The 25,998-nt window shown below is 42.5% G+C and overlaps 1 protein-coding gene across 13 annotated transcripts in view; it reads right to left on the bottom strand.

Annotated features, from left to right (window-relative positions):
• The window catches only part of TMEM232 (transmembrane protein 232), a 263,478-nt gene extending 245,108 nt beyond the window's left edge, over positions 1-18,370 (bottom strand). For 5 of the 13 annotated variants that reach the window (XM_070794131.1, XM_070794128.1, XM_070794129.1 and 2 more), the window contains exons 1-2: positions 2,852-2,933; positions 1,019-1,056 (exon numbers count right to left, since the gene is read on the bottom strand). Coding sequence is in view for 8 of the 13 variants with exons in the window: in XM_070794120.1 (XP_070650221.1) it covers positions 1,019-1,045; positions 2,852-2,916 (92 nt within the window). In the remaining 5 variants the exon portion in view is untranslated. The other 8 variants (XM_070794118.1, XM_070794124.1, XM_070794120.1 and 5 more) reach the window with 7 other exon arrangements.
• Between the last annotated feature and the right edge of the window lie 7,628 nt (positions 18,371-25,998).

The following is a 25,998-nucleotide window of genomic DNA, read 5'->3' on the forward strand; positions in this document are numbered from 1 at the left end:
CAGCACTTTCACAGCATCATCTTTTAGGATTTGAAACAGCTCAACTGGAATTCCATCACCTCCATTAGCTTTGTTCATAGTCATGCTTCCTAAGACCCACTTGACTTCACATTCCAGGATGTCTGGCTCTAGGTAAGTGATCACACCATCCTGATTCTGGGTTGTGAAGATTATTTTTGTATAGTTCTGTGTATTCTTGCCACCTCTTCTTAATATCTTCTGCTTCTGTTAGGTCCATATCATTTCTGTCCTTTATCGAGCCCATCTTTGCATGAAATGTTCCCTTGATATCTAATTTTCTTGAAGAGATCTCTAGTCTTTCCCATTCTATTGTTTCCCTCTATTTCTTTGCATTGATCACTGAGGAAGGCTTTCTTATCTCTCCTTGCTATTCTTTGGAACTCTGTATTTAAATGGGTATATCTTTCCTTTTCTCCTTTGTCTTTAGCTTCTCTTCTCATCTATTTGTAAGGCCTCCATAGACAATCATTTTTGCCTTTTTGCATTTCTTTTTCATGGGGATTGTTTTGATCATGGGGCTTCCCTCATAGCTCAGTTGATAAAGAATCTGCCTGCAATGCAGGAGACCCGAGTTCTATTCCTGAGTTGGGAAGATCCCCTGGAGGAGGAAATGGCAACCCACTCCAGTGTTCTTGCCTGGAGAATCCCATGGACAGAGGAGCCTGGCAGGCTACAGTCCATGGAGTCAGACATGACTTAGCAACTAAAAGAGAGAGAGATCACTTGATCACTGCCTCCTGTACAATGTCACGAACTTCTAGCCATAGTTCTTCAGGTACTCTATCAGATCTAATCCCTTGAATCTATTTGTCACTTCCACTGTATAATCATATGGAGAAGGAAATGGTAACTCACTCAAGTACTTTGCCTGGAAAATCCCACAGATGGAGAATCCTGGTAGCCTACAGTCCATGGGGTGGCAAAGAGTCAGACACAACTGAGCAACTTCACTTTCACTTCCACTGTATAATCATAAGGGATTTGATTTAGGTCATACCTGAATGGTCTAGTTGTTTTCCCATTTCTTCAATTTTACTCCAGTACAAAATGGTTTTGGTGTTTAAAAAAAAGGAAGAAAAAAGACAGAATTAACATGTTCTGTTTGACATAGTCAATAATTACATCCCTAGGTATGTACTTTAGGAAATGGAATGGAAAATATAATCTTATGTATCTTCTTATCTATTAAAGTGAAAAAGTGAATGGAAATAATATATGCCACAATTATAATTGGAAGGACATGTGGTCAAAGCGGTTTATCTGCTATCTGCTGCTGCTGCTGCTGCTGCTAAGTTGCTTCAGTCGTATCCGACTCTTAGCGACCCCATGGACTGCAGCCCACCAGGCTCCTCATCCATGGGATTTTCCAGGCAAGAGTACTGGAGTCGGGTGCCGTTGCCTGCTCTGTATCTGCTATCTATTCTTTGTTAATTAATTAGGGCTTCCCAGGTGGTGCAAGTGGTAAAGAACCCACCTGCCAATGCAGGACATGTAAGAGATGTGGGTTCCATCTCTGGGTGCAGGGGCTGGGGGACGGTCAGGAAGCTCCCCTGGAGAAGGAATGGCAACCCACTCCAGTATTCCTGCCTGGAGAATCCGATGGACAGAGGAGCCTGGTGGGCTACAGTCTACAGTGTTGCACAGAGTTGGACACGACTGAAGCAAGTTAGCACACATGCATGCATTCTTTATTAAAGAACAATATTTGAAACAAACAGAAATACATCAACACATAAGTTTTATTACATACTCTATTGTGCTCTTTAAGTTCTTATAAACTTCTTGGACTTCCTTGGTGCTACAGTGGCCAGGAGTCCCCCTGCCAGCACAGGGGATGGAGGTTCAATCCCTGGTCCAGGAGGACTCCACATGCTGCAGAGCGACTGAGCCCACGTGCCACAGCTACCGAGCCTGAGCCCTAAGCCCAGGAGCTAGAGGGACTGAGCCCACGTGCCACAGCTACTGAGCCCGCGCTCTAAGCCCACGAGCTGGAAGGACTGAGCCCACAGGCCACAGTGACTGAAGCCCACGCACTCCAGGGCCTGTGCTCCACAGAGAGAGAAACCCCTGCGGCAGAAAGAAGCCACGTGCTGCAGTGAAGAGAGCCCCACCCGCCCGCTGCAACCAGAGAATGCCTGAGTGCGGCAACGAGAACCCAGCACACCTAAAGAAGCTCTTAAGTTTCTCAGAATCCCAAACCATTTTTAAATTAACAAACCTTAGTCTAGTCACTTACTTCACTTCAGAAACCTATCCCAAAGAAATACTTTGAAATGCAGAAAAATATTCTACTGTGGCTTACTTCGAAACAGCAAAGGGCTTAGAAATAAAGACGCGTCATCATTCAGCAGTTATTGAACAGTCTCTTATGCATTTCATGGGTTAGTACAGCAACTTAAAGTTTTTGAAATATATGATCTTATAAAAAATCATTACAAAGTTATTACTTTATAGAATAGTAAACCTTAACATTTTTATTCTTTGTCATTTAACTATGAGGGATTCCCTGGTGGCTCAGTGGTAAAGAATCTGCCTGCTGATGCAAGTTTGATTCCTAGGTCAGGAAGATCCCCTGCAGAAGGAAATGGCAACCCACTCCAGTATTCCTGCCTGGATATTCTTGCCTCCAGTAATCCCATGGACAGAGGACCCTGATGGGCTACAGTCCATGGAGTCACAAAACAGTTGGACATAACTCAAGGCCTAAACAACAACACTGAATTATGAGCAATTATATGTTAGTGGTCACAGTTTTCTGTAACTTTCTAAATTCTACAATATATATATGGGTCTACTACTTTAACAGAATGAAGTTTTCTTGCAAACTTACTTTGATTTTTCATAAGAGGAAGATGCCACTTCAGATTTGCCAATCCCAGGTGATTTGTTAGGCATGTTCACAGATCATAAACCTGAAGAGAAATATTAAATTTTATATCAGAATACAAACGCACTGACAGCACCCAGTAATACATTTCATGCAAATTCATGATTTAATGGGAAAAGGGTGGCAAGAAGGAAAATCAGGCTTAAGAATAAAACTATATTAAGGAAGAACTTAAATTTAAAATTCAGACCTAGGAGTCAAACTCAGCTTTGAAGTCCATGTTATTTATATTATGTCACTATTATAAACTGATCCTTTCATATAACGCTCAGTCTTTGTTATACCTTAGCAGTTTAATTGGCAAAACCGTTAAAAGAGCAGCGCAGGATAGTAAAGAGAACACAACCAGACTCACTGATTTACTGAATTATATCTGCCTTCTCATTTGCACAGTGGGAATAGTACCTCCTTATAGAGTTTCTGGAAGAAATAAGTCAAAATACATATACTGCTTAGAAAAGAGCCTGGCATATAGTAAGCTTTATCTAAGTGCTTGTGATAATCATTAGATTACTATGCTTTCTGTTTTTTGTTTTTAAATCACTTGTAAAGTTCTTTTTATGTCTGTTTTTTTGCCATTTAGATGATGCTTTCCCTGCTGACTCTCACACCCACATTTATTCCCCTTGTGAAATATTTCTGAGCACATTTATTAGTGTATGACCAAAACTAGGTCACAGTATTTTGTGTTTAGTGGAGTAGTCAGACACATAATGAAATAATGAAACGGATAGACTTAAATTATCTTGCATTTCATTTTTTAAGATAGCTAATTTTTTAAATTGGGTCATTAGTCAAGGTTCTAGCAGGAAGTGGACAGCACCCTTAAATGGGGTTACTGAATAAAGAGATTTTCCAAATGTGTGAGCAGAGTTATTCAAGTGAAAAATAAAGTTTAGAAAAATCCAAGATGTGCCATTCTCAGGGGCTGGCAAGAAGAGAGGGAACCATGACTATACTCAGGACTGAGGCGCAGAAGGACCCAGAATGAACAGCTGTAGGAGGACGGTGCTCGAGGAACATCTTTGGCCTTTGATGGAGAGATGTAACTGACCTGAGCCTGCCTGCCAAGAAGGAGCCCCCAGCACAGCACTCCAATCATCTATCTGCACTTCCATCTGCTAAACTAACCAGACGCCAGAAGGTGCAGGGCAAAGTGGAGAAGGGTAGAAGGCAGACCTGGAGGCGCAATTGGGAAATATACAGCAAGAAATATGTATCATAAACAGAAAATATCATTATCTATTACTGCTTCTAATAATCCATGTCCATTAGAACATACAGCAGACGTATTTTTAGTCAGCAACTGTGCTGAGCTACAGGGATGTCATTCAGAGTTGCTGCTGCTAAGTCGCATCAGTCGTGCCTGATTCTGTGCGACCCCATGGACAGCAGCCCACCAGGCTCCCCTGTCCATGGGATTCTCCAGGCAAGAATACTGGAGTGGGTTGCCATTCAGAGTTGGCCTAACTTTAACATAAAATATAAGTTATTTCCAAGTAGGATTGATATATTCAGGAATTTATTTTTTTAAAACAGTTAACATCTCATTGACTATTTCCACCTTAAAAGGCACTTAGAGAAAAAAATAATTTATAAGAAAGTGAATTGAAGACAAATGGATCTTAATCTGCTTGTGTTGGGCATATTGCTGTCTAGTCGCCAAGTCGTGTCTGACTCTGCGACCCCATGGACTCAGCACACCAGGCTCCCCTGTCCTCTACTGTCTCCGAGTTTGCTCCAACTCATGTCCATTGAGTCAGTGATGATACTAGCTAACCATCTCATCTTCTGCTGCCCTTTTCTCCTTTCCCTCAATCTTTCCCAGCATCAGGGTCTTTTCCAATGAGTCGGCTCTTGGCATCAGGTGGCCAAAGTTTTGGAGCTTCAGCATCAGTCCTTCCAATGGCATATTAACCTAGAGCTTCTACCTGTTTCCTTATATATTTCACAGGACCAACTAGGATTAGTCATAATTTTTGAAACTGCAAAAGTTAGAGACTAATTATTTTAGAAATTCTCCCTTGATCGCTGAACCTATTGTCCAGAGTCCTCACATGGTGGGTATTCATGCCATCTACTCAGCATGCAAGTTCCATAACACACTGTTGATGAGACCTCCTCAGACTGGATGCGTAGAAAACACCAAACTGCTATAAAAGACATACTTACTCTTGGGAGCACATACCTTGGTAGTAAAAGTCCCTGACCAACACTAGTTCATGAGCCACTATTTGAATAGTACTGTGATACATGAGAGAGATAAGACTCTCTATTTTATTATCATTCTTGCTTTTAGCTAAAACAAGAAACAGTAACCAAATAATCTCAAATCTCCAAAAAGAAAAGAGGAATGTCTTCAGAAATGTCTGCCATAGAGATGGTGCAATTACACCCTCAGGCAGGTAAATAAACAAGGAAAATAAGATTTAAAATGACTTCCCTTCTAGACCCCACAAAAAACTCAAAAAAATGAATATAAAAATGTCATCAACTTTCATAAAATTTTCCTAAGAATATTCCTCAAATTCTCAGTATCTTCTAAAACCTGAAGTCATCAACAAGGAGTTCTTGCTACTATTATTATATGTACAACAGGGCTTTTTGCACGGTATTATTATAACCAGAGTCACACATATTAATCATTCAGTTTAGTTCAGTTCAGTTCATTCCCTCAGTCGTGTCCGACTCTTTGTGACCCCATGAAGCATGCCAGGCCTCCCTGTCCATCACCAACTAATGGAGTTCACCCAAACTCCTGTCCGTTGAGTTGGTGATGCCATCCAGCCATCTCATCCTCTGTCGTCCCCTTCGCCTCCTGCCCCCAATCCCTCCCAGCATCACAGTCTTTTCCAATGAGTCAACTCTTTGCATGAGGTGGCCAAAGCATTGGAGTTTCAGCTTTAGCATCAGTCCTTCCAATGAACACACAGGACTGATCTCCTTCAGAATGGACTGGTTGGATCTCCTTGCAGTCCAAAGGACTCTCAAGAGTCTTCTCCAACACCACAGTTCAAAAGCATCAATTCTTTGGTGCTCAGCTTTCTTCACAGTCCAACTCTCACATCCATACATGACTACTGGAAAAACCATAGCCTTGACTAGATGGACCTTTGTTGGCAAAGTAATGACTCTGCTTTTGAATATGTTATCTAGGTTGGTCATGATTTTCCTTCCAAGGAGTAAGCACCTTTTAATTTCATGGCTGCAATCACCTTCTGCAGTGATTTTGGAGCCTCAAAAAATAAAGTCTGACACTGTTTCTACTGTTTCCCCATCTATTTCCCATGGAGTGATGGGACCAGATGCCATGATCTTCATTTTCTGAATGTTGAGCTTTAAGCCAACTTTTTCACTCTCCTCTTTGACTTTCATCAAGAGGCTTTTTAGTTCCTCTTCACTTTCTGCCATAAGGGTGGTGTCATCTGCATATCTGAGGTTATTGATATTTCTCCTGGGAATCTTGATTCCAGCTTGTGCTTCTTCCAGTCCAGCATTTCTCATGATGTACTCTGCATATAAGTTAAATAAGCAGTGTGACAATATACAGCCTTATTAATCATTAGTCAAGCTAAAACAGTCAATGTCTAATACACTATTTGATAAAAAGGATTTTCAAACCATTTATTAAAACCTACATGGGAGATCTGTACCTTTTATGCCTCCCCAAGATGGCTACATGCAGTGATGGTGACTTGTGAATTGTATGCTGCTAAGTCGCTTCAGTCATGTCCGACTCTGCGACCCCAGAGATGACAGCCCACCAGGCTCCCCCGTCCCTGGGATTCTCCAGGCAAGAACACTGGAGTGGGTTGCCATTTCCTTCTCCAATGCATGAAAGTGAAAAGTGAAAGTGAAGTCGCTCAGTCGTGCCTGACTCTTAGCGACCTCGTGGACTGCAGCCTACCAGGCTCCTCCGTCTATGGGGTTTTCCAGGCAAGAGTACTGGAGTGGGGTGCCATTGCCTTCTCCATGAATTGTATAGAAAGAGACAAACAGTGGCTTCTCTCACGGTCTTTAGTAACCTGGATACCCTTCACTGGAGAGCTTGCAGCTGGACAAACATGTCCTTCAGCAACAGAATACAAAGCAACTATAAGGGACTAAAAATAACTGCGTGACACACAGCTGGGGCACATTATGAACCATTAGATAAAAAAAGGCCACAAATAAACTATCATCTGAGGAGCAGAGGGGAGAAGCATGTGCCTGACCCCTGCCCACAGCACAACCACAGGGGTGGGCGGACCTAAGCTGCCCGCAGCCTGCTGCACGTGTCTGCCTTCATGGTCGCCGCACAGAAGGGATCAGCCCGCCCTCTGCAGGGGTGAGCAAGGCCGCCTGTTTCTACTTTGATTTCCTCCTGCTGCCTGAGTTCCTCATCCGGCCTCTTACCTATTTCTACCAGTTAGAGAGTCCAGGGACTAGAGTCAGCAACACCCAGACCACCTTAAAAGATGAAGAGAAAATGAAAATGAAGCCACATACTTTTGAGTGTTCTGCTATCAAATACAAAAACTCACTTGGTTGACTCTGCTGGGAAATCGCAACAATTAAATGCAGAGATTCAAATGGACTGCTAAACTGGATTTTTCCACATTTAGATCATTGTCAAGGAATAGCCATCATTTTTTCCTGAATCAGCAAACTGTGACATAAGAGTAAAAATGAGGTTTTTTTAATAAGCTAAATAGAACTTTAAGATTTAAATATCCTTTTATTCTCTGCTGCTGCTGCTAAGTTGCTTCAGTCGTTTCCAACTCTGTGCAACCCCATAGACCAAAGCCCACCAGGCTCCCCCATCCCTGCAATTCTCCAGGCAAGAACACTGGAGTGGGTTGTCACTTCCTTCTCCAATGCATGAAAGTGAAAAGTGAAGGTGAAGTCACTCAGCCATGTCTGACTCTTAGTGACCCCATGGACTGCAGCTCACCAGGCTCCTCCGTCCTTGTGATTTTCCAGGCAAGAGTATTCTCTATGGTACCCCAAAATGCAGAGTACTGACTGAGTTTGTGGACTGAAATGGAAACAAAATCTTAGGTGAATAAAACTGAGCTTAAAGGCTAGATCAGAAGACTTTGAAATTGATTTTTAAAAATAAAGTCTTAATTCTGAAATGAAAGGTTAAAAAAAAAATCATTACTGACATCAACTATTTCGAAGACCTGCTCCCGCCTCCACTCTTGATACAATCTCTTGGCGTATCCAGCACCCACTACAGAGTATCGTCTGCAACAAGGCACGTATTCTCTACCACATTCCAGAGATGATTTTCAATAATTTAAATAGACTCTGAAAATTTATCTTGCATATTTATCTGAAGTGGGCAAGTAAATAGCCTGTTTTTACCTTCTACTTCAGACATGATTTTTATATTAAATGATATCTACCCTTAAATTTATTTTAGTTCACAAAACATCTGCAATCTAGTTTCTGTTATCCCCACCCTGAGGCACTCTTTCCAAGGCTGACAATGATTTCCAGATGGACGATTCCACTATCAGTGTTTCTGTACTGGTCTCCCTGATCCCTGCTCTATAGTTACTGATTTCACCATTCCTTCTGGAAATAAGTCTTTCTCACTCCTCACGTTTCTCCCTTGGCCTGTCTCCCTGCCTCTGTGCCGTCTCCTCCTCAGATGCTTGCCTGGGGTAGTGGATAAATGTGCAAGTGCAGGAATCAGCTAACTTTAAGTTCTGTCTCCAGTGCCACAGACTGAATCTGTCACAGTGCAAACTGCCTACCTTGCAGCCGCCTCAGTTTCCTCATATGTAAAGTGTCTTCTGTTAGTGACTCATTAGTCAAGGGAAGAGTACAACTCATTAGTGCTTGTTCTGTGTGCAATACTCTAACTAATCACATACATACAATAAAGACCTTACACATAAAGAATTATATAATTAATACACCACATGGTACGGATAGAAATGATAATTGTTAAATCTGGGGTCATAAGAAAAGGAAGATTCATCTACTATGCTCTCAACTCTTCTGCATGATTAAAGCTTTTATAGTCATATATGCACTGTGCTGTGCTTAGTCACTCAGTCACGTCTGACTCTTTGTGACCCTACGGACTGTAGCCCACCAGGCTCCTCTGTCCATGGGATTCTCCAGGCCAGAATACTGGAGTGGGTTGCCATGCCCTTCTCCAGGGAATCTTCCCGACCCAGGGATCAAACCCAGGTCTCTGACACTGCAGGTGGATTCTTTACCACCTGAGCCACCAGGAAGGCCCATGTGATACACACACACATGTACACACACACACACATATATACATACATGTGTATATATATTTTGGTCACAGCAAGTGTTTTACAGGATCTTAGTTCCCCTTCCAGGGATTGAACCGTGGACTCTGGCAGTAAAAGTGCCATGTGCTAACCATTGGACCACCAGGGAATTTCTTATAATAAAAATTTTATAAGTGCTGATTGACAATCACATATATTTAATCATTTTTTACAGCATTTAATTAAAAATTACAAAGTAACCATAGTTACATAGATACAGTATATATCTATTTCTTTAAATGCTAATAAACCAAAAAAGACATAATATCTAACTATTTCAATATCAAAAGAATAACCCTCACACTTGAACAAAAACTATTTTAAAAATTCTAATAAAATTATTTAGTTTATCATTTTCTTTTTTTTAAAGTTTATTTAGAAAGTATCATAGTGTAAACAAATTGTACCACTTTGATTTTCTTTTAAAACAAGACTCAATGCAAAGCTGAAGCCACTCATGAGGATTGTGCTTCTCTAGAAAGTTGGGGTTTTGTTTTTTTTTTAAAGAATATAATTTTCTTTTATTCTTATGCTCATTCTTTCTCTCCAGAAAACCTTTATGTGTTTATAAAGTTACCACTTTACACCTTTTTAAAATTTCCACAGTCTTACCAGATCTTATATAAATACATTTTAAGATTGCCCAAGGTAGAGGATTTGGGTCTGTATGGGAAAATAAATTCATAGGGAGATCTCACCTGTAAGAATCCTAGATGAAACTATAAGGAAACAAAATCCAACAACACCAATAAAAAGAAAAGTTCTTTATAACTGAGAAAGGTCAACCTCAAAAGAGCAAAGATAATGTAATACTATAAAATCTATTGTTGTAAGCCATAACATTGATGGATTTTAGGTGAAAAAGAAAATATTTTTTTATATGACAAAGAATAGTTCAATTAAATCCAGTTTTCACTCATGGTTATAAAATAGAAACTTTACAAGTCAGCAGCTTTACTCAATTTAGTTAAAGGTGTCTAGGAAAATCTAAAAGAAACATGATAATTAATAGGAAAAATTTAGAAGCTTTATCTAAAAAGCCAAGAACAATACAAAGATATCCATATTATTGCCACTCTTCAAAATTTTATAGTTAGCCCTAATCAACAAATGGAGGAGGAAATGGCAACCCGCTCCAGTATTCTTGCCTAGAGAATCCCATGGACAGAGGAGTCTGGTGGGCTACAGTCCATGGGGTCGAGAGAGTCGGACACGCCTGAGTGACTGACACACAGCCAACAAAAATAAAAGGAAAAAAGGGGCATAAACATGGGGAAAGAGGACAGTATATGTGAAAAAGAGTTACATAAAAATCTCAAGAATACACATACAAAATATAGATTACTACTACTACTACTACTAAGTCGCTTCAGTCATGTCTGACTCTGTGTGACCCCATGGACTGCAGCCCACCAGGCTTCTCCATCCATTGGATTCTCCAGGCAAGGACACTGAAGTGGGTTGCCATTTCCTTCTCCAATGCATGAAAGCGAAAAGTGAAAGTGAAGTCACTCAGTCATGTCTGACTCTTAGCGACCCCATGGACTGCAGCCCGCCAGGCTCCTCTGTCCATGGGATTTTCCAGGCAAGAGTACTGGAGTGGGGTGCCACTGCCTTCTCCCATTCAATTTTAAAAGACGAATCAATAAAAATTACTGATAGGGGTTTCAGTTTCAGAAAAGATGACTAATTAACATAGACTTAGGATCCTGTCTTTTAAAGCAATTTTGTAGGACTAAGAAGGAAACCTGAAATCTAAGAAAAAAGGGAAAACACCCGGAGCTAATCTACAGGGGGAAATGAATTACTAGGAATTGGTTGTATATGGGTAGACAAAGAAGTAGTTAGCCAGCGTGGCTCTGAGAAAATAAATTAGCAAAACATAGTGTAAGCTATGCTTTAACTGTTTACAAGTCCAGTAGGAAACAAAAAGAAAACCAGCAAAGGTACAGAAGATGTAAACAATATATGATGGACACAGAGGATTCCGCATTTAATCAGAGAATATTATCTTTCCCAAGCACAAGTACAATTTTCTAAAAATTCTAGCCTAAAGCAAGTCTTAAATTACCAAGAATAGGTAATTTATGAGTAGATAATTCTGACATCAAAACACAATCAAATTAAAAGTAAAAAAATTAATTAAAACTCTATGTTGTGGAGGTTGCAATTCTAAGTCACCTGTGGGACAAAAATAATAGAATTCAAGAACACTTAAAACTAAGTGATAACAAAAATATCACACATAAAAACTTGTGAAATGCAACAAAAGTAGCTTTTACCTCAAACAAAAAAAAGCTAAAAAATTAGCTCACCTTAGATATAAGAAAAATAAGAAGATATACTACCCAAAAGTTGAAGAGAATTAAGAACAAAAATTAATGATATACAGAACAAAATCTTAGAGGAAAGAAAAATCAACACGTATACTCAAAATCATTAATCTTCAAGAATATTCAAATTAGGCCCACAATTATATTTTCTGTTCAAATAGAAGGACTAACATTTTTTAAAAATTAACAATATTAGGTTTTGTGATGTGTAGAACAATGGAACTCTCATACGTTGCCACAGGAGTGAAAATAAGCCGTAAACTTCTTGGAAATCCATTTCCATCTTAGAAAGGTAATCATACACCTGTCCCTTGACCCAGAAAGTTCACTCCAAAAGAAATGTTTCAAAAAGATATGTATGAGGATGTTTACAGGATTATTATTCACAACAGCTTCAAACTGGAAACAATTCAAACATCCATCAGTAGGAGAATGGACAAGCTTGTGATCTGTTTATGTGATAGGATTCTTCCCCAGTAATAATAAAAAAAAGGATTGCAACAGGCAACAGAAGTAGATTGCGTCGCGTGGAAGAAGGCAAATACAGAAGTGCACATAGCGCATGATGCCTTATACGAAGTCCAGCAACAGGCAAAACCGTGTCATGGTTTGGATCCAAGGGCGCGTGAGAATGGGGCTAGAGGAGGGACTGAACAGACATGTGAAGCGTTGGGGTAACTTGGTGGACGCACGTATCAAAGCAGAATGCAGTTTTCAAAATGGTGCAACGATACCTCCCATACTGAGTACTGTCCTGCGCGTAACGTGGCTGGTCGCTGTCCCAAAAGAGATGGAATCGAATCCACTCTCCCCACACCTCTGGGCTTCACACAGGGACTTGACTGACACAGCAGAGCAGAATACTACTCTGGGACACCCGACCTTAGAGAAGCCCTTGCAGCGTCCTCCTCGGTCTCCTGGCTGTGCTCTCAGAGCCCAGCCCACAGGCTCAGAGGCCAGCACCATGCGGAAAGCACGCGCAAGCCGGCGGGCCACAGCTCTCCCCGCACGCCCCGCGGGCCCGCCGCTGACCGCACACAGGAACCGCAGGCAAGGCAGCGAGCCTTCCATCCTGGTCAAGGCCTCAGGAGGCCTCGGCCTCGGCTGACATTTAGGTGAAATCACAGGCCAGAGCCCACGTAAGACTCACCCAGCTGCAAACAACCAACTCCAGGACCGAAAATCGGGAAAATTTCAGCCCCTGAGTTTCAGTGATGGTTGCCAGCAACCGGCACCCAAGTGCACTCACTGACGTGTACAACGAACATTAGTGCACTTCACGATATGCAACTTTGACCCCAGTGAATGATGGTAAGAGAGTACATTAGAATTAGGTTTAGTGACGTTTAACAGGAGTAAAATGACAACGTAAATGAAATGACAGGATAGAGGTATTTCTCCCCAATGTTAAAAAAAAATTAAGTCTAAATCTACACAATTTAGGATCTGTCAGTTTCACAGCTCTAAGAAACCAAGCTCCTGTAAACAGGCCTGTCATGGAGACTGTTAGGCCTACCTTGCTTCAGCTTGTTCCCCAGTTCAACCCAAGTGTCAGTCACCCAGTCATGTCCGACTCTTTGCGACCCCATTGACCGTAGCCCACCAGGCTCCTCTGTCCATGGGGATTCTCCAGGCAAGAATACTGGAGTGGGCTGCCATTTCCTTCTCCAGGGGATGTTCCCCACCCAGGGATCAAACCCAGATCCCCCGCATTGCAGGCAGATTCTTTCCCAGCTGAAGCACCAGGGAAGTTCATGCAGCATCAAGTCACTGGGGAGGCACCACCAGTCACTCTACCCCTTTCTTCAAGGGAGTGCTGCTAATCCAGGCTCCTTTGCATCCCTCCTCCTCTTCTCCTAAATCGGGATGCCATTATCTTTGTCTTAAAGGAACACAATGGCTGCTTACCTCCCAGTCTCCTTTGGATTTCTTTTCCTCTAGGCTCACCTTCTACGTGACTGCCAGAGTAACTATTCCAGACATAAATTTCCTGATCATTTTTCGCTTCTTCCATCCCCACTGCCGTCAAACCCAAGTGTGTGCGCCTTGTGCACAGTGAGGCCACACTGAGAAGCTTGATTTTGGAGCAGAGAAAGGCTGATCGCAGGCCCCGGGCACGGGGAGCAAGCCTTCACACTCGCTTAATCAGCACCTCCCTCAGTCTGTGCCTCAGAAGGCAGAGAGGTTGAGGACGTGAGAAGCCTTTTTCCTGCCAACAAGAAATGGGGGACACAGACAGGCTTTGTACCCAGGAGGGTCCCATAGCGTCCTGTCTGGTTTTAGCGTGAGGGAAAAGGGAGGACACGTAAAGCATGTCCCTTTGGAACTAGTTAAGAGATTAAAGACGTTTAATTTGTAAAAGAGAGTATGGGTGGTGGGGCATCCTTGATGCCTTTCTCTCCCATTTAGGTGGTACTTCTCTATGCTGAGGAAATAAGTAATGCTTTTCCCTTTCTTTGTTATCTGAATATCTCCAAGGCAGAAAGGTGCAACTGCCTGAAGGCACTGGCTTTTTCCTTACCTAAACACACACGCACACAAAGTTAGTCCCTGAAGAGCTTGCATGGGGTGCCCTGTAGGAGGAAGAAGGCTCCTGGAGATTGTGGGGACCGTGGCGACGCCACAGAGAAGAGACCCACACGGACACAGAGGCTGCACTTCTTTTCCTACACGACAGTGGGTTCATCAATGCTCACCGACGTACTTCATACCAGAAACTAAGAGACGGCTGCATAAACCACAGAGCCAGCCTGGGCCAGAAAAGCCCAAGACAGTGACAGTACACTGACCCGAAGCTTTTCCAGCGGACCCCAAGGGCAGAGTCCTCCCACATGAGCGCCAAAGGGTGGGCGCAGGGCCTCCGCCTCAAGACGGCATTCAGCTTTCTGCCCAGAGGGCTCCCTGCGATGCTGGGCACCCTTACCACAGCTGTGAAGGAGCTTAAGAGCCCGCGCACGCTCCGGCTGTTTCTGAAACTCACCGCCCCTTTGCCTGAATTCTGATGACTACCCACCTCTCCCCAGGTGGGTTCGTTAGTGGTCGAGAACCTGCCTGCCAGTTTGGGAGATGTAAGAGATGTGGGTCTGATCCCTGGGTCAGGAATATTCCCCTGGAGGAGGGCATGGCCACCCACTCCAGTGTTCCTGCCTGGAGAATCCCATGGACACAGGAGCCTGGCGGGCTGTGCTCCACAGGGTCGCAGAGTCAGACAGGGCTGAAGCGGCTCAGCACTCAGCACACACACCTCTCACCTTTCAGAAAGCTTCCAGCTTCCTCCATGAGGGAGAAGAGGTCTTTAGGGCATGATCTCTCCCATCCCCATTCCTTGACCTATGAACAAATTTTCTGCTCTGCTTTGCCAAACCTGGTCTTCTTCAATAGGCCCGAATGACACCAGGTAAGGAAGACCCTTGAGAGCTGAAACTCCAATACTTTGGCCACCTGTTGTGAAGAACTGACATTAGAAAAGACCCTGATGCTGGGAAAGATTGAAGGCAGGAGGAGAAGGGGAGGACAGAGGATGAGATGGTTGGGTGGCATCACCGACTCAATGGACATGAGTTTGAGCAAGCTCCAGGAGTTCGTGATGGACAGGGAGGTCTGGGCTGCTGCAGTCCATGGGGTCACAAAGAGTCGGACATGACAGTTACTGAACCGAACTGAAGGAAAGACCCTAATTGGAGTCTACCTGATCCGAGAGGGTCAGTAACAGAAAGATGTTTCCTGAGACTGGAATGGAGGTTACAGGTCATTCAGAGCAACTCCTTTATTGTAGCAGCACCGCCAGGAACACAGAAGCAGCACAGAAGCAATATCTGGCCACTGAGTATGGATGGACTGGACCCCACAGCACAGCAGGGTTAGGAAAATCTTCTGCTGGCCTCGCTGTGGTTCAGAAAAGACGACAAAACAGAGGAGACACTCTGGATGCAACATGTGGCCAAATGTTCCGTGGTGCCCCTCCAGTGCTTTGCTGATACAAGAGCACCCAGGACTTCTGTATAACCCCAGGGGAGAGACAGGCTTAACAGAAACTAAGACTGAATATCCAGTCAGAATAGAGGTTTGGAGGGTATACAATCAATTCAAGTATGGGAACATTTCCCACACACGTAAGTCCCTCAACTATGATTCATAACTACTTCATGTCTTTTTATCTTAGTACCAGTAAATAAAGTACTTGACATTTTCCCAGAAATAATAAATAAATATAATCCATAATTAACATGAAATAGTAATATTCAAAACACTGAAAACTGAAGTGGTTAAAGTATTCACATATGATTTAGAAAGCCTTGGGCAATGAGGAAAATGAAGTGAAAGGTACCATTAAGGTCTAAACACGAACCATTCTCATTCACTTCTCATCAGTCATTTATTCAGAAAACCTGCAGTGAACTGACATTTAAATGACAGTCTTGTTCTGACTTGGTTAAATATCTTAAATCTCAGTTATTCACTGAAGGGATTTCGTTCTAAAAATGAAACCAGAGAATCTCATACATGTGCCTTCAGGAAAATAAGACTTAAGAACTGAGAGACTGTTTTCCCATAAATGCCCAACTGACAGAAAATCAGAACTTGTCTTCTGATCAATGAATATCCACAAAGAATCTTTCCCCCATTCTCAATCCATGAATGTACTGATCAGACTCTGGCTGGACTTCCCCTTCTTTGGACTCTTTCCACAAAATATACAGCCCACGCCAAACCCTCAGTAGACTCCCCTGTAGCTTGCTATGGTTTGCATTTTCCGAATTACAATTCCTCTGCTATTCAATAAAGTCAATTGCTGGCAATTCCAGCTTGCATCAGTTTACCTCTTTATTTAGGATGATACCCAATATAGGAAGCCATTTGGCCTTGATGCAAACTACTCACATGATGAATAGTTTGTGGAAGAATGGCAAAAATGGATATAATTGTCCCTGAATTATTGTATTGGATTTCCGCTGTGTGCCAGCGCTCTATAAACGTTATTGACACTGCACTGAAGCTGAGCGGAGCCTTGTGGGACCCCAGGCACCGAGGCCCTTTTGGCCCCTGTTTCTTGTAGGCCCCTGTTTCTTGTTTTCTTGTAGACTCCAGCCCTTAGGACCTTCCCTGAGTTTCAAAGGGCAGATTCAACAGTTGCTGATCAAGGAGGACCAGCCAAGAAACCACCTGGAGCACGATTAAAGGGACCAGAGAGGTTCATCAAGATTAGGAGACCAGACCTCCTGAGATGAGACCAAGGGCCTGCAAGCCCTGGTGAAGTTTCAAACCTTTGCCACCTGATGTGAAGAGCCGACTCACCGGAAAAGACCCTGATGCTGGGAAAGACTGAAACAAAAACAGAAGAGGTGGCACAGGAGGAGATGGTTGGATGGCATCATCGACTCAATGGACATGAGTTTGAGCAAACTCCAGGAGACAGTGAAGGACAGGGAAGCCTGGCATGCTGCAGTTGATGGGGTCACAAAGAGTTGGACATGACTTAGTGACTGAACAACAACAAAGCCCTACTCAAACTCTAATCTTGTTAGAGACCCCATCTTTGAACCATCATTATAGAAGCCTTCATCAAATCCTCCTGGATTGAAACAGTTTTTCAAGGCAAGAGCCGGCTGTGCCCCCACTTTGCCTGGCAAAGTAATAAAACTAGCCTTTCTACTTCACCCAAAACTCTTGTTTCAGATTTGATTCCTCACCCATGTACAAGACAGGCTGAGCTTTCAGTAATAGGATCTGCAGAACAGTCAGATTTAAGTATGAATTCGATATGCTTTGTACCTACCTATCTGGCATAGACTCGGAATTTAAGTTTTTAACATTAATCCCTAGTGTATTTTTTTAAGCTACAATTGAAACAAAGTTGGAAAAGTATATTTTAAAAAACAATTTCTGAGAACTATACAAAATTATAGTAAGCCTTTGGCTTGGTAACCTACACTAGAAAACACAAGATTTAGACTCTAACCTTAAGAAAGAAACAATGGTTATTGACCAAAGATAACCAAAAAGATAGAATCCATTCAGATACACTGTTGAGATAAGGTTACAAAGCAGGGGGGAAGGAAGATACTACCATTACCTTGTGTGTTAGTTGCTCAGTCCTGTCAGACTCTTTGCAGCCCCATGGACTGTAGCCCACCAGGCTCCTCTGTCCATGGGGTTCTCCAGGCAAGAATACTGGAGTGGGGTGCCATCTACTTCTCCAACCATCACCTTACCTCTTCCTGGAAAATTTTCCTAAGAGATAACTTGTGCTCTTTTATCAAGATTAACTGCTTTTTAAAAAATCCTTGCATCTCACATTCTCAAGGATTTTTCCCTGGACCCTTACTTGCCAAACACTTAAAATTTTTTGAAATTTCGAAGTCTGCGAGAGGGGAGGGGAGCGCATCTCGCCAAGTCTGTAAGGACTTGGAAACTGCCCAGAGTGGAAAGCAGGATTCAAAGCTAAGGATTCCCGCAGGACAAGGAAGTCCGAGTGCAGAGGAAACGAAAAGAATTCCCCGATTAACAGCAACGGGAAAGCTGCCCAGCATAAAGCCACGTCCCCATCCTCAGCCTATCCGCTCTCCCTGCTGCAGGGCTCCCCTGGGTGCCCGGGCGCTCAGATGGTGAGCCTGAGCGGGAAGCGCGGCAGCGAGCTCCTCCAGACAGCCAGGGCCAAGGAACCCGAGGGGGAAGCCTCGGTGCCCCGACCTGTGGACTCCGGGCGGCCGGGGTGGCGGACGCGGTTGTAACCTCAGCTCGCGAGTGATCAGAAGCAGCTCACCCGGGGCTCGCGCCTGCGCGGACCGGCGGGTTGCTAAGGACGCGGTAGGAAGCACTCAGAGCCGGAAGGCCGCCAATTTAGAAACAGGTGACCAGGCTTAGCCAATCAGCGCCCGCCGGGGAAGGCCGACTTCTTTAGGGTCAGCTGACCACCGCTAGCCAATCAAGGCTCGCCAGGGAACGCCGGCCCCTTTAGGGTCAGCTGACCAGGGCTGGGTTGGAGGAAGCGCAAGCTGGAATCAAAATTGCTGGGAGAAATATCAATAACTTCAGATATGCAGATGACACCACCCTTATGGCAGAAAGCAAAAAACTAAAGAGCCTCTTGATGAACGTGAAACAGAAGAGTGAAAAAGTTGGGTTAAAGCTCAACATTCAGAAAACTAAGATCATGGCATCCGGTCCCATCATTTCCTGGCAAGTAGATGGGGAAACTGTGGAAATAGTGCTGACTTTATTTCGAGGGGGCTCCAAAATCACTACATATGGTGGTTGCAGCCATGAAATTAAAAGACGCTGACTCTTTGGAAGGAAAGTTATGACCAACCTAGACAGCATATTAAAAAGCAGAGATGTCACTTTGTCAACAAAGGTCCCTCTAGTCAAGGCTATGGTTTTTCCAGTACTCACCTACTGACGTGAGAATTGAACTATAAAGAAAGCTGAGCACCGAAGAACTGATGCTTTAGAATGGTGGTGTTGGAGAAGACTCTTGAGAGTCCCTTGGACAGCCCTGGGTGTTCATTGGAGGGACTGATGTTGAAGCTGAACCCCCAGTACTTTGGCCACCGGATGCAAAGAGCTGACTCATTTGAAAAACCTGATGCTGGGAAAAATTGAGGGCAGGAGGAGAAGGGGACGACAGAGGATGAGATGGTTGGATGGCATCATCTACTCCATGGACATGGGTTTGGGTAAACTCCGGGAGTAGGTGATTGACAGGGAGGCTTGGCGTGCTGCAGTCCATGGGGTCGCAAAGAGTCGGACACGACTGAGCGACTGAACTGAACTGAACTGAACTGAACAGGGCTAGCCAGTCAGAGTCTGCCAAGGAAGTTTGGTTCAATTCAGAAGCTGAGGCCTGTCCAACTCTTCGCAACCCCATGGACTGCAGAACGCCAGGCCTCAATGTCCATCACCAACTCCCGGAGTCCACCCAAACTCATGTCCATTGAGTCAGTGATGCCATCCAACCATCTCATCCTCTGTCGGCCCCTTCTCCTCCCACCTTCAATCTTTCCCAGCATCAGAGTCTTTTCAAATGAGTCAGTTCTTTGCATGAGGTGGCCAAAGTATTGGGGTTTCAGCTTCAGCATCAGTCCTTCCAATGAACACCCAAGACTGATCTCCTTCAGATGGACTAGTTGGATCTCTTTGCAGTTCAAGGGACTCTCAAGAGTCTTCTCCAACACCACAGTTCAAAAGCATCAATGCTTCTGTGCTCAGCTTTCTTTATAATCCAACTATCACATCCATACATGACTATTGGAAAAACAATAGCTTTGACTAGATGGACTTTTGTTGGCAAAGTAATGCCTCTGCTTTTTAATATGCTGTCTAGGTTGGTCATAAGTTTCCTTCCAAAGAGTCAGCGTCTTTTAATTTCATGGCTGCAGTCACCATCTTCAGTGATTTTGGAGCCCAAAACAGTAAAGTCTGCCACTGTTTCCCCATCTCTTTGCCATAAAGTGATGGAACCGGATGCCATGATCTTAGTTTTCTGAATGTTGAGCTTTAAGCCAACTGTTTCACTCTCCTCTATCACTTTCAGCTAGAGGCTCTTTAGTTCTTCGCTTTCTGCCATAAGGGTGGTGTCATTTGCATATCTGAGGTTATTGATATTTCTCCTGGCAGTCTTGATTCCAGCTTGTGCTTCATCCAGCCCAGCATTTCTCATGATGTACTTTGCATATAAGAATCCTTCTCAGTTAGGATCATGGATTTTAAAGAAAGGTTTCCAGGTGGTTCTATACATACTAACTATAAGAGGGAAATTTTAAACACAAAGAAATGCCTAGTTTTAAATGTAGTATCCCTCCCAAAAAAGAAATTTGTATATTTATAAAAATTTCTATGTCTAGTAACGGGTAAACAGTTTCAAATACTCTACTAAATTTCACAAGGGTTTTACTAAGAGCAATTCTGATTCAATTTAAAGCTAAGGAACAGGGATTGTCCTAGTGAAATAAATTGCCTTAAAAAATTAAGAACTTCAAAAGAAAATGCAACTAATCCTGATGAACTACATCAGTCTTGAATTGTTTCTGTTCATAATAGGCACCAAATAAGTCTTTTAATGTTTTAAACTACATTTTGATTCTTGAAACAAAAATTATTGGTCCAAATCCATAGACTGCCTCGAGTGAACTCTAATATAAACTATCAACTTTGGATGATTATGATTATGATGTGTCAATATAAGTTTATCAGTTGTAACACATTACGACTCTGATTGGAGCATTCATGATGGGGGTGGCTCTCCATTAGGGGAAGTGATGAGTGTATATGAGAAATCACTCTACCCTCCTCTTAATTTTGCTGTGAACCTAGAAACACTAAAAATAGTAATAATACAGACTGCAAAAATAAAGTATTTGCAAACAATAAATAAAAGCAGTTCTGATCCCAGGCTTCTCAGAAACACATCCTCCTAACAGAGCAGTAAGTTGAGGATAAGAACAAAAGTGAAATTGAGAGAGACTGTAAAGGGTATTTCTTAGCAGATTCTGGAGTGCTAACTCACAGTTTCCAAAAGAGAGAAAATATAAATAATATTTAAAAATTAGTATGGGGGAAACTTCTTTGAGACAAAAAAAAAAAAAAAAACTTGAAATAGCGATGTGTATGTGTGTGTTTTAGGAGTGAAAAATGAAATTATTTTAAAGTTCATTTGGAAAACTAAATGGCAAGTTAGCCAAAAAGGTTACAAAAAGGAAGCAAGCACAGAAGGGCTTGTCTTCAGTTCAGTTCACTCAGTCGTGTCTGACTCTGCGACCCCATGAATCGCAGCATGCCAGGCCTCCCTGTCCATCACCAACTCTCAGAGTTCACCCAGACTCACGTCCATCGAGTCAGTGATGCCATCCAGCCATCTCATCCTCTGTCATCCCCTTCTCCTGCCCCCCAATCCCTCCCAGCATCAGTCTTTTCCAATGAGTCAACTCTTCACATGAGGTAGCCAAAGTACTGGAGTTTCAGCTTTAGCAGCAGTCCTTCCAAAGAAATCCCAGGGCTGATCTCCTTCAGAATGGACTGGTTGGATCTCCTTGCAGTCCAAGGGACTCTCAAGAGTCTTCTCCAACACCACAGTTCAAAAGCATCAATTCTTCGGCGTTCAGCCTTCTTCACAGTCCAACTCTCACATCCACATACTATAACTTACTGTGAGAATGATTTATTAGTCCACATAATACATTAGAAATAAAATATTTTAAATATCTTCAGATCCCATCCTCAAAAATGGTAGCTGCATCACAGTACCTAATTCAGTGACTCAAACATAGTACATGCTTAATAAATAGTGTTGGGTGAATTCCTGAATAGAAATGTAGATGATTTTAATTTCATCCTGTGAGCCAAATTTATTGACTGTCAGAATTTCTGAGTGAAAATACTAATATAAATGAATAACCTGCTTGTTCTATACTTTTGTTTAGCAGAATATTTTTCCAACTCTTGAAAGTTGTCAAAATAGTCTGCTAATCTTCACTTGTATTTTTACTCACATCTAAGTGAATTAAAAAAAAATTAGTTTCTCAGTCCTGTCTGACTCTTCACATCTAAGTGAATTAAAAAAAAAAAAAATTAGTTTCTCAGTCCTGTCTGACTCTTTGTGACCCTGTTGACTCTAGACCACCAGTGTCTTCTGTCCGTGGAATTCTCCAGGCAAGAATACAGGGCTGAGTAGGCATTCCTTTCTCCAGGGGATCTTCCTGACCTAGGGATCAAACCCAGGTCTCCTGAAATGCCAGCAGATTCCTTACTCTCTGAGCCACCAGGGAAGTTCCAGGTGAATAATAATTGGACTCAAAATATTTATTAAACTATTTCATGGTTTAAATATTTCTATCATATGATTATTTTCCAAAAAACAAATCCTTCACATCTATTTACTAAAGAAGAAGGTAAAAATTTTAATCTATATAATTCTATTAATGTTTGTGTGAAAATGTTCCTAATTATTAATGTTTAGTGCTTACAATATCTTCTATCCATTACTTGTTATATGATGGTTTAAATGTTGTGACTTCAAAATATGAACATGAATTGTTTGATAACCCTCCCTTCTAAAGAGGAAGCCAGACCCCTTGCCCTTGCATTGGATTTAGTGACTCACTTCTGGATAACAGAATGCAGCAGGAGTGATGAGGTGGCATAAGGTCATAAAAGACTGTGTGGCTTCGTCTCTGTTGTCTTGGATCACTTGCTCTGAGAAGGAGTCAGCTGTCTCGTTATACAGACACTCAGGAAGTTCTATGGAGAGATGCACCGGGCAAGATACTCAGAGCCCTCGTGATATCAAACCGGCAAGAATTCCACAATTAGCCGAGCAAGCTATCTTAGAAATGGATCCTCCTGTTCCAATCAAGCCCAGTCAAGTCTAAGATGACTGGACCCCAAGTTGAAGTCTTGACAGCAAATTCGTGAGAGACCCTGAGCCGGAACTACTAATCTAAGCCACTTTCAGATCCTCAAACTACAGAAACTCAGTTCAGTTCAGTTCAGTCACTCAGTCGTGTCCGACTCTTTGTGACCCCATGGACTGAAGCACGTCAGGCCTCCCTGTCCATCACCAACTCCCGGAGTTTACCAAAACTCATGTCCATTGAGTTGGTGATGCCATCCAACCATCTCATCCTCTGTTGTCCCCTTCTCCTCCTGCCCTCAATCTTTCCCAGCATCAGGGTCTTTTTTCCAATAAGTCAACTCTTCTCATGAGGTGGCCAAAGTACTGGAGTTTCAGCTTCAGCATCAGTCCATCCAATGAACACCCAGGACTGATCTCCTTTAGAATGGACTGGTTGGATCTCCTTGCAGTCCAAGGGACTCTCAAGAGTCTTCTCCAACACCACAGTTCAAAAGCATCAATTCTTTGGCACTCAGCTTTCTTTATAGTCCAACTCTCACATCCATACATGACCACTGGAAAAACCATAGCCTTGACTGGATGGACCTTTGTTGACAAAGTGATGTCTCACTCCAGAAACTACAAGACAATAAATATTTTAAGCTGCTTTTTTGGGGAGTAATTTGTTTTGACAAAACAGAGAACCAATACAAATATTACACTGATATTCTCATAAAAGACATATTGGCCATTCTTTTTAAATGCTACAGAGAATTAAGTACATTAATTTCTGAGTGATGTCTTTCTTAAACTAGTTTGAAGACTTGCATTCTGTACCTTTTCAACATTATTATTTTAGAAAGATTTTGAAGAAATATATGATGGAAGGGCTTTATTAGTGCTTTGCACGCATGCTGAATCGCCAGTCATGTCTGACTCTTTCGACCCCATGGACTGTAGCCTGCCCACCAGGCTCCTCTGTCCATGGAATTCTCCAGGCTAAAATATTGGAAGTGGGTTTCCATTTCCTCCTCCAGGAGATCTTCCCAACCCAGGGATGGAACCCGAGTCTCTTGCATCTTCTGCATTGGCAGATGGGTTCTTTACCACTGAGCTGCATGGGAAGCCTGGTAGTGCTCTAGAGACTGTTGATTAACTGCTATGGACAGATTTAATAATCTAAAAAATTTTATTGCTGTGTCCCATAACTAAATCTAGTGTATCTATTTTTTCTAAAATAATTTTTTTTCTTAGCAAAAACAAAAACCATAAAATGCTATCTTAAAACAATTAGAAAGTGGAGAATAAAAAAATAAAACATAAGTAAACCTACACCCAGACATAACATATATCCTTTTATTGTGTATCTTTATTGTTATTTTTACAATAGTGAAATCATATCATGCACAATAGTTTTAATCTAACATGGACACATTAACTTGTCATTTACGCTGTACCTGTGATGTAATCATTTAACATGCTGCCTCCAGCCCTTCTCAGCTCCTTCACTACTATCGCTCTAGATCAAATTACTACTATCGCTTACCTCAGCAGCTCGAAACATCCTGCCAAGTAGAAGAGACTTTCACCTTTGCCCCAAAAGGAAGCCAGGTTTCTCCTTCTAGAACATCATTAAGGTCACCCCCCTCTACTCTTCAGTTCAGTTCAGTCGCTCAGTTGTGTCTGACTCTTTGCGACCCCATGAATCGCAGCACGCCAGGCCTCCCTGTCCATCACCAACTCCCGGAGTTCACTCAGACTCACGTCCATTGAGTCAGTGATGCCATCCAGCCATCTCGTCCTCTGTCATCCCCTTCTCTTCCTGTCCCCAATCCCTCCCAGCACCAGGGTCTTTTCCAATGAGTCAACTCTTCACATGAGGTGGCCAAAGTACTGGAGTTTCAGCTTCAGCATCATTCCCTCCAAAGAAATCCCAGGGCTGATCTCCTTCAGAATGGACTGGTTGGATCTCCTTGCAGTCCAAGGGACTCTCAAGAGTCTTCTCCAACACCACAGTTCAAAAGCATCAATTCTTCGGCACTCAGCCTTCTTCACAGTCCAACTCTCACATCCATACATGACCACAGGAGAAACCATCGCCTTGACTAGACGGACCTTTGTTGGCAAAGTAATGTCTCTGCTTTTCAATATGCTATCTAGGTTGGTCATAACTTTCCTTCCAAGGAGTAGGCGTCTTTTAATTTCATGGCTGCGATCACCATCTGCAGTGATTTTGGAGCCCCAAAAAATAAAGTCAGCCACTGTTTCCCCATCTATTTACCATGAAGTGATGGGACCAGATGCCATGATCTTCGTTTTCTGAATGTTGAGCTTTAAGCCAACTTTTTCACTCTCCTCTTTCACTTTCATCAAGAGGCTTTTTAGTTCTTCTTCACTTTTTGCCATAAGTGTGGTGTCATCTGCATGTCTGAGGTTATTGCTATTTCTCCCGGCAATCTTGATTCCAGCGTGTGCATCTTCCAGACCCGCGTTTCTCGTGATGTGCTCTGCATAGAACCTGAATCACTGTCTGTCACCAGCAAGGCCCTGTCCAACTTGAGCCCTGCACCCCTTTCCGCTCTCAGTGAATCCTTGCTCACTGGCTTCCTAGTTTTCATCAGACCTTATAATTGGCTCTACTTTGAAAATTTTTCTCCAAGATAGTCACACATGGCTTATTCTTTCACGTATGTCTGTTTAAAGATTATTTCAAAGATTATTGGCTTCCCTGACCAGGCAATCTAAAAATTCTGCCTCTATCCTTTAATTTTCAAAATATAATACACGTCATTATCTGACATTGTAGATGTTTGTTTCATTATTTGATATGATAAATTTACCTGTTATTTGCCTCCCAATAAGAATGTCAGTTCAGCAATGTAGGGACTTCATCTTGTTTATCTATTACTCTGTCCACATTGCTTAGAATAGTACCTGGTACAGTTAGGTGCTCAATAAATATATTTTGATTAAAGAACCATATGGATGCACCATTTTAATTATTAGTAATAATTACTTGATATTTGAAATCCTAACAATTTTTCCTATTGTGAGCAATTATATCATGAATATGTCCATAAGTAAATATGTACACCCTATGTTTGTTTCCTAAGATTTAGGAGTCAAAAGCTA

The sequence above is a fragment of the Bos indicus genome, chromosome 7 (genome assembly GCF_029378745.1).
Source record: "Bos indicus isolate NIAB-ARS_2022 breed Sahiwal x Tharparkar chromosome 7, NIAB-ARS_B.indTharparkar_mat_pri_1.0, whole genome shotgun sequence".
Lineage (NCBI taxonomy): Eukaryota > Metazoa > Chordata > Mammalia > Artiodactyla > Bovidae > Bos > Bos indicus.